Genomic DNA, 18368 nt, shown 5'->3' on the forward strand with positions numbered 1-18368 from the left:
CTGTCACGTGATCCTACAATAAATCTGTGACTATATTAAGAAATCGTTACAAATTATGTCAATGGTGTTGGTGATTTGGAAACTTGGGAATTTTCCTAGCTTCCTTTAGCATGGGAGATTCATGCTCATTTGCATGCAGCTGTGTGAATAATGACCTCATTCCAGCATTTTATCTGAAAACTGGCAGTACCGCACTTCCTCATTTCTACAGTGAAAACACAGATAATGTGGAATGGAGCTGGAACTCATGAGCCGCAGGGCTTGCCATTGGCAACACAGTACGCAGACAAGAAGCCTAATCCAATCATAACTGTTCCATTACTGCCATATTAGGCTGTCTCGTCTCACTCAATCAGAAATATTCCCTCTGTTCAACCTTTGCCTCTCTGCTACCAAAACCAACTGAACCTTTCTACCAGCAAACATATTTACTTCCCCACGTTGTTCTCTGCTTCCTGAAGGATTGCTCCTCCATGATTCCTTAGTCCATTCATCCCTCCCCACTAATTTCCATCTGAGCTCTTATTCCTACAAGTTGAAGAAGTGTTACAAATCCCCATATACCTCCACTCAGAATCCCAGACAGTCCTTCCAGGTGAGGCAATATTTCACCTGTGAAACATTTTGTGCGTATTGTTCTAAACCTACCTATTTCTCTTTTTCATAGTTCTAAGGATCCCAGACCCAATACGTCAACCATTTTCCTTTCTCATCTACTGAGTGTTTGTAGAATTTTCTAGAACCAAATAGCTCCGGTACTGGAGGCAGTAATATTATCCTTGAGTTTGGACTGGTATGTTGAAAGATCATAAAGCTACAGTGTGGATTGCACTGAACAGTTTGAATCAGAAAGAAAATACTTTAGTCACATCTCCTTCTCAATTGCTATTCCATCACAAGTGTTCTGCTTGGAACAGCGAAGCAAACTGTCGCATAACAATACATCTGTGTTACAAGTCTGGCAGCAAAGACAGTTCTGTATTAAATCCATTTATCACAATATTGCAATTATTTTTGGCATTCTTGACAGACAAAGCAGCATGACCTTCACCAGCATACATTTGGGATAAACAATCTGTATGCAAAGACTTTATGCAAAGAGATACTTTAGAACTGATAATTCCTGTATGTCTGCAATTACCACCTTTATTGTCTCTGAACTTGGAGCATGAAACTTTTCTCATCTACCAAGAGGTTACATAGTAAATCCAAGGTTTAACATATTAACAAATCTAATGATATTTTTTTCTGAACATATAAACTTCATGTTACACTTTGAAAAAAAATTTAACTTGTTAATATAATGTTGGAAGGTTAAAAAAGGCCTTCCAGATAAGCATACTGCATTACAATACATGATTACCAAAAGACTGAGCAATCAACTAGCTGGACTTATTTTGCAACTTACAAATCCCAACTCTTCAATTCGTGCAACACTGGACTTAGGCTCTAGTTACAAACTGTTTAACATCCTGTATAGTTATTAGAGACTACTATCAGGGAATGGATTGTTTTTCCTGTGAAGATATACAAAATATTACAGAATGCTGACTCTAGCTTTAAGTGCAATATAGTTAAGGATTTCCAATGGATTCTTGTAGCACTTTGATAAGTTTTCAAGATCAATGAATATGATTCTACTTGTACTGCATTCTACATTCAGGTTTATTTAGTATCTTTGCACTATATCTGGCCAACTCTGGTCTATTTCTTCAGTCTACAGGGTCCCATTATATTTCAGGTCAACAGGAAATGTTTACAAGACAATCCTTCATATGTCACATTGTGGGAAGATCGTATTCTGACACCTTGTGACAAAGCCACCACTGACCACATTGTGAGACTATAGTAGTGCCAAACTAAAAAAGTAACAAAAGCTGGCAAAAAGATTTGAAAACTTGGCAAGACGTACATGCTGTTCTCAAACCAAATAAAGTTACAAAGGCTTAAGGTCCAAAACTGAGCCTCTGACTTATTTTGCCAGAGGTTTGTAGAATTACTCAGGCAACAGCTATTTGCATGGACAGACAGAGGCAGGTACCACCACTAATGTATATCTGAAACAGGACCAAAAGAAGCTGAATAAGATTGTAAATCTTGGCAGCTCCATCATTGGTACTAGTCTCCAAAGTACCCAGGATATCTTTAGGGAGCAATGTTTCAGAAAGACAGTGTCCATTATTAAGGACCTCCAGCACCCAGGGCATGCCCTTTTCTCACTGTTACCATCAGGTAGGAGGTATAGAAGCCTAAAGGCACACATTCAGCGATTCAGGAACAGCTTCTTCCCCTCTGCCATCTGATTCCAAAATGGACATTGAAGCTTTGGACACTACTTCACCTTTTCTTATATACAGTATTTCTATTTTTGCACATTTAAAAATATCTATTCAATATACATAATTGATTTTCTTGTTTATTTATTATTATTATTTTCTTCTCTCTCAGCTAAATTATGTATTGCATTGAACTGCTGCTGCTAAGTTAACACATTTCACATTACATGCTGGTGATAATTAAACCTGATTCTGATTCCACTGTGGGGAGAAAATATCCCTAAAGGACCTTCAGGCTAGCACACTTTTGTTTCACAACCTAATAGTTTCTTTTATCTTTTAGTCTGAAAAACCTATGTGACATGTAGACTTCTGGCAGACCATTTTAACCCAAAATTTGCTTCAACTGCCATTAATCTCTATCTAACCCCCAAATTGTCATGGGCTCACACCTAGCTTCACAATCCAGGTCATAAAAAGCCACACTAACCTCAACAAATTAAATTCAGAGCATTATCACCACTTATTTCAGCTTAAAGAAATTGCTTCATATCATTTTGGGTTTTTTTGTATTAATAATACAATCGTTCAGCCTTACTTTGCTTGTGAAAGTCACAAAAACTACAACTGCCAAATTCACAGAATAGCCTTATTGGGTTTCCCATGTTAAAACTGATTCACTACTAGTGTATGGCAAGTTCTCATTATTACCAGCATGCAGCCCAATAAGTGCACTCAACTCTTAAAGGAGACAAATGAAGCAAAATCCAGATCAAAAGTTGTTGTTTCATTGTTAACCAAAGTTTTAAAGAGTGTTCTAAATTTCCATCCCAGCATTCCAGAAGGGAACATGTGATGCCGTCAAGCATTTTTAAAACCAGACAGTAAGCTGAAGAAGAGTTTGTAAAAGTAGTCACTCATAATCAAAGATGACTAACTCCAGGACACTTAAGCTATTTCCTCTGTGGCACTTTTATAGAATGACCACTCACAGAATTTTCAAGTCAATGGATATTAGCTATCATAACCTTGTATTTCTTACCGGGGTAAGGAATACAAAGTACTGATAAGGTTAGAGTTCTTCCCTGTAAAAACAAACTCTGAAAACTGATGACAAGAATTAAGTCAAACAATGCGCACAGTTGATACAATTTATTAATTGTAAAGACTGTAACTTTATTCACATTCACTCCCCTCCACTACTATCAATTTCTATTTTTATGTCATCGAATATAGTGTTTTTTGCCTTTTTTGTGAAATATTTCTACTTCATCCTTGCTCTTTGTTTCCCCAATCTGATCTGGAGATCTAATTACTGGGATTGTCAAGCACATAGGGACCTCTTGTTTTTGCTTACAGTGTTTATAGATGGTACACTGGGTGTGGCTGATGTCCTAAACAGCAAATTCAAATCAGATAGAAATACAGGTTGGTCAGATTGATCAGCAAGTCAGGGACAGCAATGATTCACACCTATTTTAGCAAATATATTATCCAAAGTAAACATCATTGGCAGTCTGTACCTGCTCATTATCTAGTTTTTTGGAAAGTGCACATGCATGCTGGTTGGTTTCTAAAACCTCCATCTGTAGTACTGCCAGTCTCTGCTGGAGTTCACTCGTAGCTACTCGGTAGATCTGGTCCCAGTCTTGGTTGAGTTTCATCAGCTGAAAGAAGAATTTATATGGTAAGAATAGAAGCAAGTAGTTCTATCAGCTTGTGTTTAGTGACAGCAATGATTCAGTAAAGTTCCTTTACTGAATACCATTGACTACTGTAGTGAAAACTCCCAATCAATGGCCCATTTATGCCTTCACAAGCTTGAAGTACTGATAAATCATTTTGAGTTTAATCATGGATTGCATTAATGTTCAGACTGTGTGCTCCATGTTCAGAATATGGTTTCTTTATGTATTCTATTAAATCCCCTTATGATCTTAAAAACTCATATAGAATGTTCCTCACTTAACTAGTCAATCTAACTTCTGAATTTATCCATTTAAGTTCTTGTATTATTTTGTGAATCGCTAATGTATTTTTACAAGATGAATTTAGCTTTCCTGAGGTGGGGATCTCACAACTAGTTAGTATGCAAGTTGAACCTGATTAAAGCTTTATCTAACTAAGGACAACTACCTCACTTTTGCTTTTCAAACCATGAGTGAGAGAGAGTACGACCTTCAAAAGTGTACTTTCATCAAACACATTCCTGAAACTTTTCATTTTAAACTGTATTTTGCATATAGAAATAATTAGAAAATATTAAAATTAGATAAAAATTAAACATTAAACACAATAAACTATGTCAAATATTTTATATAATTAAATCCATTTAAACAAAACCTACCCTCATTGATGCTGGAAATACCAGTGACACCTAAGAGGCAAGTAATTATCACTGCAAATCAAGACAGAAATATCATTGTGATTGCTTGATTAGTTTGTGGTGAAGAAGCCTTTGCTAATTATAAATTCTTTCCTATGTTGTACTTTTACACCAAAGGGGAATTCTAGCAGGGTCTTGCTAAATAGAGTTTTTCCATTGCAGATAACTTCATATATGCAAGTTCCTTAACAAAATAGAGAAGTGCAAGAGGGCAGATACCTTTTGGTTAATGCGTCTCAGTTCAGTGTTCTTGTTCAGAAGTAGTAGCTTCTCCTCATCTGCTGTAGTGACACTCATACTTTCTGTGATAAAAGTCACATTCTCCTCATCTCCCAGTTCACTCCCATTTTGTATTTGGAATGGCTCGTTTAGTTTCCTTGCGATGTTTCCTCTAGAGAAAAGACATTGTTTAATACTCGGAGATCATCAAACTGAAGCATTACTTTAGGCATTCATACAACACAATGACAACAATGAGTAACACTGTTGATGTTAACACGGGATATCTGGGAGGGATGAGAGGGCAAAAGTCACCTCCAGTGCAAGCAGTTATCATTGGCAGCAGGAGGGACATGCAAAACTTCCCCAGCAGTGAGATAAATATTTTGTCCTTTTATGAGTATGATCTGCAAACTCCCCAATCAAATTTCAGATTTTCAACTGGGATATTTTCACTTCAACTTGGATTTTATTTGCCAAATCAACATTAGTAAGATTCCCGTGTTTATACTCACATTAGGAGCTATGGATGCTGGAGTTGAGGCCCAATATTAGGGACAGAGGAAATGAGTTGTGACAGACTCTTGTGGCCAAGAATGATCAAGTGGTGGTGAGAAATGGAGGAGTCCAAGGGAAGAGAGCCCAGTGAGGTCACAGTCCAGAGCCATTTCATGAAAAACTAATTATCTTACAACTGCTTTTCCGTGGACCGCACAGATCAAAGCCACATCACTTCTGCACCCTACTCCGCCTTATTTCAGCCCACAGCTGTGATATAATGATATATTTTGACGTACTTTTATGTCAGACTCTTCAGATTCACAAGCATGATTCATGTCTGAAAGCGGCTGATTGAATTTCCGTAAAGTAAAATGACCCAGAAATAAAGTTACAACAACACACACAAAATGCTGGTAGAACTCAGCAGGCCGGGCAGCATCGATAGGGAGAAGCGTCCTTCAGGGAGAACCCTTCGTCAGGACTAACCAAAAGGAAATAAAGTAAGAGATTTGAAAGTAGTGGGGGGAGGGAGAAATGCAAAATGATAGGAGAAGACTGGAGGGGGTGGGATGAAGCTAAGAGCTGGAAAGGTGATTGGCGAAAGTGATACAGAGCTGGAGAAGGGAAAGGATCATGGGACGGGAGGCCTCAGGAGAAAGAAAGGGGGGGGAGCACCAGAGGGAGATGGAGAACAGGCAAACAACTAAATATGTCAGGGATGGGGTAAGAAGTGGAGGAGGGGCATTAACAGAAGTTAGAGAAGTCAATGTTCATGCCATCAGGTTGGAGGCTACCCAGCTGGTATATAAGGTGTTGTTCCTCCAACCTGAGTTTGGATTCATTTTGACAATAGAGGAGGCCATGGATAGACATATCAGAATGGGAATGGGACGTGGAATTAAAATGTGTGGCCACTGGGAGATCCTGCTTTCTCTGGTGGACCGAGCGTAGGTGTTCAGCGAAATGGTCTCCCAGTCTGCGTCGGGTCTCACCAATATATAAAAGGCCACACCGGGAGCACCGGACGCAGTATACCACACCAGCCGACTCACAGGTGAAGTGTCACCTCACCTGGAAGGACTGTCTGGGGCCCTGACTGGTGGTGAGGGAGGAAGTGTAAGGGCAGGTGCAGCACTTGTTCCATTTACAAGGATAAGTGCCAGGAGGGAGATCGGTGGGAAGGGATCGGGGGGACGAGTGGACAAGGGAGTCGCGTAGGGAGAGATCACAGAAATAAAGTTACTGTGTTTCAATCTGTGGCAAAATTTTCAATCCCGCACTACTGAAATAAATAGTGTTATACAATATAACTTTTTATGGTGAGTTCAACCAGAGCTCAAGCGCAGCATTGCGAGCTCTATCGTGGACTATCTGTTTAGCATCTAGTCTACTTCACAGCTAAACAACAATTAACAGTGCTCTGTCTATCAGAAGCTACAATACTCAAGCTATTTTGCACTACATGTGTGTTATTTTTAAAAGTGTTAGTTAATTTCTACTGAATAAGCATCATTTTCAATATTGTGGTGCAATAATTATTTATTTAAGTAGGCTGTTATATGACTGACTGCCCTCTGACTGCAACTGTGATTACAAGGAGTTAAATCCTGAATAACTGCATACTTAGCTTGAGCTGCTCATTGTTTCGTGTGTGCATACAGTGTCTATACACTCAGCCCATAGACTTGGTTAAAACTCACCGAGTTCAGACACTATAATAGGCTGTAACAGCAACGATTCAAACCAATCAAGATAACAAGGCTGTTGATAATGCTGAATGGTAACATGACAGTATTGCTAAAGTTAATCAGTGCAACTCACAACCAATTTGAGGGAATAAAGTTAACAACTACAAAATGCACTGGAAATAAAATGATTGCCAGTGAATCCAGCAAAGTAGCAGTCCACCCCCAGAGGTTAGATGCAAATACACGACATAAATCCTCACGCCAGAAATACAACCAGATGGAGTGCACTATTGCCAGATTTTACTCAAGCACCGTGGGCAAAAATGTTCTACTTAAAACAATAGAAAAGCAGCAATGTGAAACCACTAATCATAAATCTCAACTACATAATAAGAGTTCAGGAGAAATGATTCATAATTATGCAATCATTCCCAAAATGCTAACACAGCATTGCAGCTTTGACGCATTCTTGGATTGCAAGCTCTGAGGTAAGCTTGTGTGCAGATTTATGGACGTGCATATCCAAACTAAACAAGATCCAACTTTAGAGGAGGCATGAAAGAAATCTACATAGAACATAGTACAATACAGTATAGGCCATTTGGCCCACAATGTTGTGCCGACCCTTAAACCCTGCCTCCCATATAACCCCCCACCTTAAATTCCTCCATATACTTGTCTAGTAGTCTCTTAAATTTCACTAGTGTATCTGCCTCCACCACTGACTCAGGCAGTGCATTTTCCATGCATCAACCACTCTCTAAGTAAAAAACCTTCTAATATCCCCCTTGAACTTCCCTCCCGTTACCTTAAAGCCATGTCCTCTTGTACTGAGCAGTGGTGCCCTGGGGAAGAGGTGCTGGCTGTCCACTATATCTATTCCCTTTAATATCTTGTACACCTCTATCATGTCTCTTCTCATCCTCCTTCTCTCCAAAGAGTAAAGTCCTAGCTCCCTTAATCTCTGATCATAATGCATACTCTCTAAACCAGGCAGCATCCTGATAAATCTCCTCTGTACCCTTTCCAATGCTTCCACATCCTTCCTATAATGAGGCGAGCAGAACTAGACACAGTACTCCAAGTGTGGCCTAACCAGAGTTTAATAGAGCTGCATCATTACCTTGCTACTCTTAAACTTTATCCCTCGATTTATGAAAGCTTTCTTAACTATCTTATCTACCTGTGAGGCAACTTTCAGGGATCTGAGGACATGAACTCCCAGATCCCTCTGCTCCTCCACACTACCAAGTATCCGGCCATTTACTTTGTACTCTGCCTTGGAGTTTGTCCTTCCAAAGTGTACCGCCTCACACTTCTCCAGGTTGAACTCCAGCTGCCACTTCTCAGCCCACTTCTGCATCCTATCAATGTCTCTCTGCAATCTTCGACAATCCTCTACACTATCCACAACACCACCAACCTTTGTGTCGTCTGCAAACTTGCCAACCCACCCTTCTACCTCCACATCCAGGTCGTTAATAAAAAATCACAAAAAGTAGAGGTCCCAGAACAGATCCTTGTGCGACAACACTAGTCACAACCCTCCAATCCGAATGTACTCCCTCCACCACGACCCTCTGCTTTCTGCAGGCAAGCCAATTCTGAATCCACCTGGCCAAACTTCCTGGATCCCATGCCTTCTGACATTCTGAATAAGCCTACTGCGTGGAACCTTGTCAAATACATCTTTAGAATTGGCCTCTAAAGATACAAACGAGATTTTGCTGGCACAGAATTTTAAAGCACGACAGATAGTATGCGTAAGTAACACAGTGAATCCCAACACTGGGATCGTTGGATGTTCTTCTTGCTCCTCTTAACAAGCCTGACTGCTCTCTCGTATACTGTTTTTTTGCTACTTACAAAAGTAATATGTCAGAATGACAAGTACCTTGTGGTAACTATATCTGAAGTTACAAGGTTTTGCCACTTCCCACATTTGGTTTCCAAACACAAGCCATTCTGGAGCCAAAGTCAGCTCTTCCCACAATTGTGATATCAAGGATGTAGATTTGGGCTCCAACTATTCCAGTACAGCTGTGACATTGAGTATAGAACATTAACTAAGATACGACAGCAAATACCTCCAACTGTTCCGGTCCAGCTGTGACATTGAGTATAGAACATTAACTAAGATACGACAGCAAATACCTCCAACTGTTCCGGTCCAGCTGTGACATTGAGTATAGAACATTAACCAAGATACAACAGCAAATACCTCACTGAAGCTACTTATGAAGGAGCCATAATACACCGTGAAAGATTTATTTTGCAATCAGAAGTAGAAGATAATTTCTCTATCACAGTGAAAATAACAGAACAGCACAAAGATTGGTTCTCAATGGAAATGTATGAATACTTGTTAAGTTAATGGACTCATTTAGACTCAGTTCTGAATGAAAATCTACATCACGTCATTTCCTCAGATGCAATGAATAATTCACCAAATATCGTCATTGGATAAAATAGGATCCCAGGGTAGAGGTTCTGGAGGAAATGCACAGCAAATTATACAGCAACTTGAAGCAGGATATTTACACACAGGAAATATGAATGCAGGATATGAAGCTGTGAGTTTGTGAGTTTTACATAGACAAGGATATTGAAAACAACGTCAGTTGACCTGCAAACTATCAGGAGTTCAGAATGCAATCTCCTAAAGGTGCATCCTATTTGTGGATATGACCAATATGATCAGCCAATGGCTCCATTTAGATTATTGTAAAATAAGTAAGGATACATAATTTAAACACAAGAAATTATGCAGATGCTGGAAATCTTGGGGAACAAACACAAAGCATGTCAGGCAGTGTCTATGGAAAGGAATAAACGGTCAGTGTTTAGGGCAAAGACCATTTACCAAGACTGGAGAGAATGTGGAAGATGCCAGATATGAAATTAGGGGGATGACAAGGAGTGTGATAGGTGATACAACACGATGGGAGTTTGAGGGAAGGGTGTGAAGTAAGAAGTAGGGAGGTGATAGGTGGAAGAGGTAAAGGACTGAAGAAGGAGAAATCTGATAGGAGGGGACAGTGGACCATAGAATAAAGGGAAGGAAGAGGGGCACCAGTAGGAGGTGATGGGCCAGTGAGGAGAAGTGAAGGAGCAAGAGGGGAGCCAGAATGGGGAGTGGAGAAAGAGAGAAGGGGAAGAAAGAAGAAATTACCAGAAGTTAGATAAGTTACTATTCATGCTATCAGGTTGGAGGCTACCCATACGAAATATGAGGTGTTGCTCCTCCAACCTGAACGTGGCTTCATTGAGGCATTAGAGGAGGCCCTGGACTGATACATCAGAGGGGAATAGGAAGTTGAGTTGAATCAGGTGGCCATTGGGAAATCCTGCCATTTGTGAAGGTCAGCATGAAGGTGCTCAACAAAGCGGTCCCCCAGTCTATATCAGGTCTTACTGTCTTCGAGGAGGCCGCACTAGGAACACTGACAACACCAACAAACTCACAGGTCAAGTGTCAACTCATCTGGAAGGACTACTAAGGGTCCTGAATACTGGTGAAGGTTAGGTGTAGTGGCAGATTGAACACTTGTCCCACATGAAGGGATAATTGGCAGGAAGGAGATCAGTGGGGAGGGATGAGTGGACAAAGGAGTCACACAGAGAACGATTCAGTTAAGGATAACATGTTAAATTATCAGCCATTCAGAGCAATTAGTAATACAACATGTGGCGTTACCACTGCAGAACATCTGTCAGGAGAGTTAAATTCCATCTTTGTCACACATGGGCTTCAGGAAAAAGTCATGTCAGACAATAGCTGACGTGATGCCTTATCAGTCAGGTTATTTTATAAACAGCAATACGATAAAGAACAATTTCACTTCTCTTTCAGTTTCAAATGGGGAATTTGGAAGATAAGTTTACAAATTAAAGAACGTATTGATGAAATAAGTGAAGGAAGGCCAATCAATCAACAGGAAATGCTAATCTGCAGCCTATCTGAGAACATAGCCACATTCCTTAAGAGCTCAAAATTGTGTACAGGACGGTGTACAGGATACTCAAATGTTGTCAAATGCTGTGTGCTACAGATGTTACAGATGCAAAAAACTCCCAGATTTTAGAATTCCCCTTGCAGATTGAAATACAAGAAATGAAACCTCACTATTTAAGATCAGAAGGAGAGAGAAGGCAAGAATTATAAATCATTTAGTCAACATGAAGTGCAGAAATGAAACAGTAACCTGAAAGAGCAGAGTAAGAATGCATTAATGAAAGGAAAGTCAGATTTATCAGCAAGGTCAGTCAGAAAAAACTGTGAATGGAGTTTATTTGCATTTCCAAATGCATTTAATAAGTCGCCACACAAGAAGCTATTGCACAAATTCAGATCTCATAGAATTAGGGTTAAGTATTAATTATGAATTGCATATTAGTGAAAGGAAAAGGATCAAAAAATAGGAATAAATCAGTCCAATTACCAGTAGTTTGTGGAACACCAGAAGATTAGGAGCTGGGACCTCAACCAATTATGGTACATGCAAATAAGTTAGTTAAGGACACCAAGCAAATTTGACTCACATTTCCAGTGAATACAAAGCAAAGTGGAAACAGAGTTGAGGACCATCAGGCATGAGAAGAAAATACATATTTCACAAAATAGGCAAGAATTAGCCAGCATGGAAGTGAATGAAAATGTAACAAAGTAAACATTGTGGAGGAGGTCAACAGAAGAGAGGTGATCACTCAGAATGTTACCAGAAAACCAAAACTTATCTGATGCAAGACCAACCCAACCCAACCCATACCTCTCCTGACTGTGGGATTTCAAGAGAGCAGGGTGCGGCTATTTAGTACTACAGGAGCGTATCTTAACTTCTTGTTGAAGCTTATTTCACATTTCATATGTTTACAATTCATAAACCATGTATGCATTGCCAATCAAATACTCCACAGATTGGTCTATTTTTAACCCAGGGTGGGATGGGCTCACTCTAAAAGGGGTGCAATGAGGACTGGAGATAAAAGTCAGCAGATGTAATCTGGAGCTAAAAGAGCAATCTGTTGGAGGAAATCAGTCAGACAAGCAGCAAGAAATAGTCAACATTTTGGGTCAAGTCTCTGCATCAGAACTGAGTGTAGAGTAGAGACAACCATATTAAGAGGTGAGGCAAGAGCTGGCAGGAAGTCGGTGAAACCAGGTGAAGAGGGGATTGGGTGGAGACAGAAGCTGGTGGGACTGGGGCAACAGGTAGAAGCAGATAAGGAGCGATGGAGTTAGAGCCAGGAGGGAAGGGGTTGCTGAAGATAGAGACAGAAGCTGGAAGGTGATAAGAGGAGACAACAGAGGGCTGCAAATTCTAGAAGCCGATAAGTAAAGAAGATGATATGGAATAGATAAGGGAGGATAATGGGCAGTTGGAATGAGCTGTGGGAATGAGATAGATGACCTAGTCGGCATACTGAGTGGGTAAAAGGCAGCTTGAACCAGCTGAGAGCAAGGAAAAAATCTACTAGGAGTGTGGGTTACCCAAATTAGGGAACTTCAATGTTCATACCAATGGGTTGTGCACTCACCAGTTGGAAATTCAGGTTTGTTCTTCCAGCTTGCATTCAGCCTCACTCTGGCAATGGAGAAGACCAAATAGAGTAATGTGGGAATTGAAAAGGAAGTTGAAATAAAAATTTGCTGGCTTGGCTTCTGGATGAAGCAATTGTTCTAAATCAATAGATTAAAGTTGTATTCTCATTATTTTAGTGATTTTATTAACATAATAAACTGAGGTAGCTTGACAGCGTAAATATAGAAAGGATGTTTTTCTAAGAAAAAGGCAATTTTGAAGAATGCATGTGTCATTTTCACACAAGAGAATGACAAAGTAATTAATGCAAGTAGGTTTTCTCATATCACTTTAGAATTTTCTACCCATGAATACTATGACTATTTTGTATTACGGCGGTTACTAGATGTTTGGATAATAAGAACATACAAGGACAGGACGATACTGCAGGAAGATGCAACATCCTTCCTCCCAGAATAAATCAGCTTTGCTAGGCTGAATGAGCAACTTCTGCTTCTACTTCGTTGTTATTTAGAAGCTGAAACATCATTTGTTATTTAAGCCAGCAGGAGGTAGGGAGGAAAAGCAGGTAAACACTGTAATAGATTGGATATATGGTAATGCAGCATGTCACAATTATTAAACATAGAACAATGTTTATAAAATTTATAACTGAGGCAAATCTGTTGATACATTTATTGAATAACTCCATTATTATGAAGTGAAGAAATAAAAATGGAAAAGCTCATATAAGTTTAGCCGTACCCATCTCCAGTATCTTCAAACATCGAAGATATTATTATACTACATAGGGGAGACAACATTTACAAAACATAGATCTCATATGTATTTCTAAAGCAAATCCAAAACATGGCTGAATGACCTAAAATATCCATATTTCCCTGGTAAACTTTCACTTCAGAAGATAAACTGAAAACTCAGACATTTAAGTATTACTGGTAAATAATTCACCATTTTTTTTTAAAAGGCTAGTCTTTAAAACTCATGGACTGTCAGGCAATCTCACTTTACCAAACAATTTGTTTACAAACTCTCAATGCCTTCATATTTTTGCTGACAGCAAGAATATCCAATATCCCCTTTACAGCTGCTGCAGAACAAAATATTTTGTTGTGGTTTTTGCACAGCTTTCTCCTCTTGGTGCTGCACAGACTCAGTTCAGCATGATCTAAACATACTTGTTTTAAACAAATTCATTCTTTTGTTAAAGTAGCAAAAACTAAATATCATGTGAAAAGATTAAAACTTAGTTACAAATACAGTGTAGTGTGATTTCAACCCCCAACTTCAAAAGATTGCTACAATTTCAATGCATGCATTTCATCAAACTGATACCACAACACGCTACAAGATGCTTTACTTCTACTGGAAGTTATTATAAACACATGTTTCAGGAGGTTTAACTTTCAATAAAACCCCAAATTACTTTCACAGGCTCAAAGTGGATGTGAGTTGCTTCTGGTTCATCCTTGATTTTATCCAGTTTAATAAAAGCATTACCTGGCTGAATATACTGAAGTTTGGTTTGTTTTTCCAAATACAAATATCTGATTTGACAATATTATTTTAATTTTTAAAACCATAAGTGAGAAATCTAAAAGAATGCCTATTTTACAACCTTATCCATTGTGTCTCAAGAGTGAATAAATATATCACCATATTTAGTTAATGTTTTATCTTCTAAGATTTGATTGAATTCAAAACAAATAATCTCTAGTGAATAATTTTTCAAAATATAATCATCTGGTTTTCATCTCTAAATGGAATGTATGAGCCTAAAGAAAGACATTATACTCGAAAGAGCTTAAGATTCATTTTCAAAGGAAAATTTTAAAATCTAAATAAGTTTTTGAAGAATGAAAGTATTATTCAACTGAAAATTGGAGCAGAGAATAGTTTACAATTTCTTTATATCTTTCTCCGAGAATTTAGTTATATATGATATGAAACAGTTGACTACCACGCTTGTTTTTACATTGGATCAAGACAAAGAATCAGTTATAGAAAGAGTAAAAGGGAAGTCAGAATTGACATTGGACCACTGGAAAATGATGCTGGTGAGGTATTAATGGAGGCAAAGAAATGGCAGACGAATTTAGTGGGTACTTTGCATCTGTCTTCACTGTGGAAGACACTAACAAAGAGCCAGTGATTCGTGAGTGTCAGGGAGCAGGAGTGAGTGCTATTTCTATTACAAAAGAAAAATTACTATGCAAACTCAAAGGTCTTAAGGTGAATAAGTCACCTGAGCCAAATAGACGACATCCCAGAGTCCTGAGAGTTTGCTGAAGAGATAACGGATGCATTGGTCATGATCTTTCAACAATCACTTGATTCTGGCATGGTCCTGGAGGACTGGAAGCTTGCAAATGTCACTCCACTCTTTAAGAAGGGAGGAAGGCAAAAGAAAGGAAATTATAGGCCAGTTAGCCTAACCTCAATAGTTTGGAAAGTGTTGGAGTATATTATTAAGGATGAGGTTTCAAGGCACTTGGAGATTAATGATAAAACAAGTCAAAGTCAACACGGTTTCTGTAAAGAGATTTAACAGAAGCCGTTTGATAAGGTGCTACACATGAAGTTGCTTAACAAGATAAAATCCTGTGGTGTTACAGGAAAGATGCTAGCATGGATAGCAGAATCGCTGACAGGCAGGCATCAGTGAGTGGGAATAAAAGGGGCCTTTTCTGGTTGGCTGCCAGTGACTAGTGGTGTTAATCAGGGGTCAGTATTGGGACCGCTGCCTTTCACATTGTTTGTGAATGATTTAGATAATGGAATATATGGCCTTCTGGCAAAGTTTGCAGATGATACGAAGATAGGTGGAGGAGTAGGTAGTGCTGAGGAAGCAATGTGATTGCAGCAGGACTTAGACAAATTGGAAGAAAGGGCAAAAAAGTGTTAGTGTTGGGAAATGTATGATGATACATTGGTAAAAGGAACAATAGTGCGGATTATTATCAAAATGGGGAGAATGTTCAAACGTCAGAGGTGCAGAGGGAATTTGGAGTCCTCGTGCAAGATTCCCAGAAGGTTAAATTACAGGTTGAGACTGTGGAAAAAGCGGCAAATGCAATGTTGGCATTTATTTCAAGGGGAATAGAATATAAGAGCAAGGAGATAATGCTGAGGCTTTATAAGACACTAGTCAGGCCGCATGGAGTATTGTCAACAGTTTTGGGTCCCATATTTCAGAAAGGATGTGTTGTCATTGGAGAGAGTCCAGAGGAGGTTCATGAGGATGATTCAGGGAAAGAAGGAGTTAACATGTGAGGAGCACTTGGCAGCTTTGGGCCTGTACTCACTGGAATTTAGAACAATACGGGGTGGGGGTGGTGTGGAATCTCATTGAAACCCACCGAATGTTGAAAGGACTATATAGGGTGGATGTGAAGAGGATGTTTCCTATGGTGGGGGTATCCAGAACTAGAGGGCACAGCCTCAAAAATTGAGGGTGACCCTTTTTAGAACAAAGTTAAGGAGGAATTTTTTTAGCCAGAGAGTAGCATATCTGTGGAATGCTGTGCCACAGACTGCAGTGGAGGCCAAGTCCGTGTCTATTTTTAAGGCACTAGGTGATCGTTTCCTGATCAGTCAGTGCATCAAGGTTGAGTGGGACCCATCCATGATGGAATAGTAAAGCAGACTCAATGGGCTGAATGGCCTAATTCTGCTCCTATGTCTTATGGTCTTATTCCCACTTCATGGCATTCTAATTTGTTGTTGGATAACTGAGACTAGCTTAGAGACTGTTGTTAGTGTTCCTCAATGAAGGAAATCTGCCATCCTTTTACAGGTTCTGAACTTAAGCCACTCTAGACTTGCCCCAGTGATTGACTTGTAAGTGCCCTCCAAAATTCCCTTATCCAGTCCTCAAGTTATTATGTTCAACCAGAAAAGAAGGCAACAGCTCAGTAGGCCAGCTCACCACCACCTTCAACGCAAAAGAGAATAGTTAATAAATGTTGCTTTTGTCAGCAGCACTTACACCCTCTTTCAAAAAATGTAGATCTAGAAGTGTCTGAAATACAGGTTTAAACACTGTAATACACTCTGAAAGTGGTAATTCATTTTAACAGATATTTACTGTCAAAATAAATAGTCCAAATTAAACAAATGCAAATTTGGAGGAGATCCCCACTTATCCAACTTTATTAATGAATAAACCGCTATCTCTTTTCTGTGAAACTACTAAGAACTGTGTATTTAAGTGAGTTTAATTTTATCCCAAGATTCTGCAAAGAGAAACCAAAAACAAAAAAACAGTAGACCCTCTGCATGTCCGGGAGGGAAATTCACAGAGGTAAATAGATGCTTCAGAGGTACGTCAATAAAATTACATGAGTTAAATTACCCTCATGTGTGTATTCGACAGCCTTTCTGAACGCAATTATATTCAGTAACTTTCTCAAACAATAGAGATTAACTGTCACAACGACATCGAAACGCGTCACCTTATGTTTTACAAATTGGGATATTTAGTTTCAACATTTAATGAAGAACTCTTATTTCTTGATACATTAAATTTTGTAAATTTAGAAAATTCAGAAGATGTATTACTCTTATCAGTTCTCGACAGCTAAAATACTCTGCAGTGTTATCCGATAAGGGGCAAAACACTGCAGAGTGTTTCCTCACAATTCACATAAACAATCTTTTTAATCGCATCTGAAAAGGCCAGCAGACTATTAGACTAGCCTGGGTTTGCTCGATATCCGTCCATAAACTCTCAGTAGTGGAAAGCCTGCTCTGTACACGCCAGATCGTAATGATCCTGGGCAAGATTCCCACGGCGTCCGAATTCGAGGCTGGGACCTTAATATGTGGACTCCGGCTTCACGAGTAGATTCAACTCTCCAGATCGGGAGAGCAGCCTCTCTGATAACTTACCCCGATGTTGTGATGCCTCTGCCTGCGTCCTGGCGCTGGAGCTGAGGAACTTTTTCCAGCGTCGGCGACATCATCAAATTCGGGGTAGAGTGGGGTATTAGCGCTGCCTCACCGTCCATTCTTCACGAACTAGCTCTGGTCGGAGACTACACACTGATCCTTCAGCTCACTGCAGAATCTCTTGTCACTTGACTTTCGACCTAATTGATTTTAAAAAAGGGGAAGTGTTGAATTTACTCAGCATCAGGTGCAATTTAGTAACTGTCCGGAACAGGCGGGAATTCCAACATTTAAACTTTTATATAATCGCATTTAACAGTAGGATTTACTATCATTCATAAAAGTAAAAATCTCACAAGAATTACTCGCACTTTTTAAGCTGGACCTTTCCAAAGTGCATCTTACTGTGTCCCCAACATGCCAGTGTTATTTAATAAAGCCAATCACGTGTACACAGATGAGAGGCGGATGTAAGATTGCGGCTTCACAGAATATCTCGGGGACTTTCCGGCGCATCAATGAAAGCGGAAGGGAGAGACTGAGGTCCGATGGGCGGCGGAGGTGGCACTGCCTTTAGTTTGAGCAAGTTGTCCAGCGCTGGGGCGTCTCGGAATGGTAGCAAGCGAGAGAGCGTGTTATTTCTTCCCGTGTCTCGCTGCCTACGTCGTCCACCCACTGTACCTATTTGGGTCACTCCAATGCACATTGATTATTCCTCTACCCCCTTCGTTCTACTGCGGGGTGGGCTGGGGGAAACTGTACTTTCCGAGGCGTATGACTTTTATTTAAACATTAAATCGTGTACTTTCCCTGAACTGTTAACCCGCTCAACCAGTGGTAGCTGTGAGTCAGGTTCGCCTGATGA

At 39.6% G+C, this 18368-nt stretch overlaps 1 protein-coding gene across 1 annotated transcript in view; it reads right to left on the reverse strand.

Annotated features, from left to right (window-relative positions):
• LOC140734394 (uncharacterized) overlaps positions 1-18083 on the reverse strand; it is a 35887-nt gene extending 17804 nt beyond the window's left edge. The window contains exons 1-4 of the mRNA XM_073058281.1: positions 17875-18083; positions 17504-17703; positions 4882-5053; positions 3800-3943 (exon numbers count right to left, since the gene is read on the reverse strand). Of these exons, the coding sequence (XP_072914382.1) occupies positions 3800-3943; positions 4882-5053; positions 17504-17622 (435 nt within the window). The 5' untranslated portion in view covers positions 17623-17703; positions 17875-18083. The remainder of the gene's footprint in view (positions 1-3799; positions 3944-4881; positions 5054-17503; positions 17704-17874) is intronic.
• Positions 18084-18368: the final 285 nt, after the last annotated feature.

The sequence above is a fragment of the Hemitrygon akajei genome, chromosome 10 (assembly GCF_048418815.1).
Source record: "Hemitrygon akajei chromosome 10, sHemAka1.3, whole genome shotgun sequence".
NCBI classification, from domain to species: domain Eukaryota; kingdom Metazoa; phylum Chordata; class Chondrichthyes; order Myliobatiformes; family Dasyatidae; genus Hemitrygon; species Hemitrygon akajei.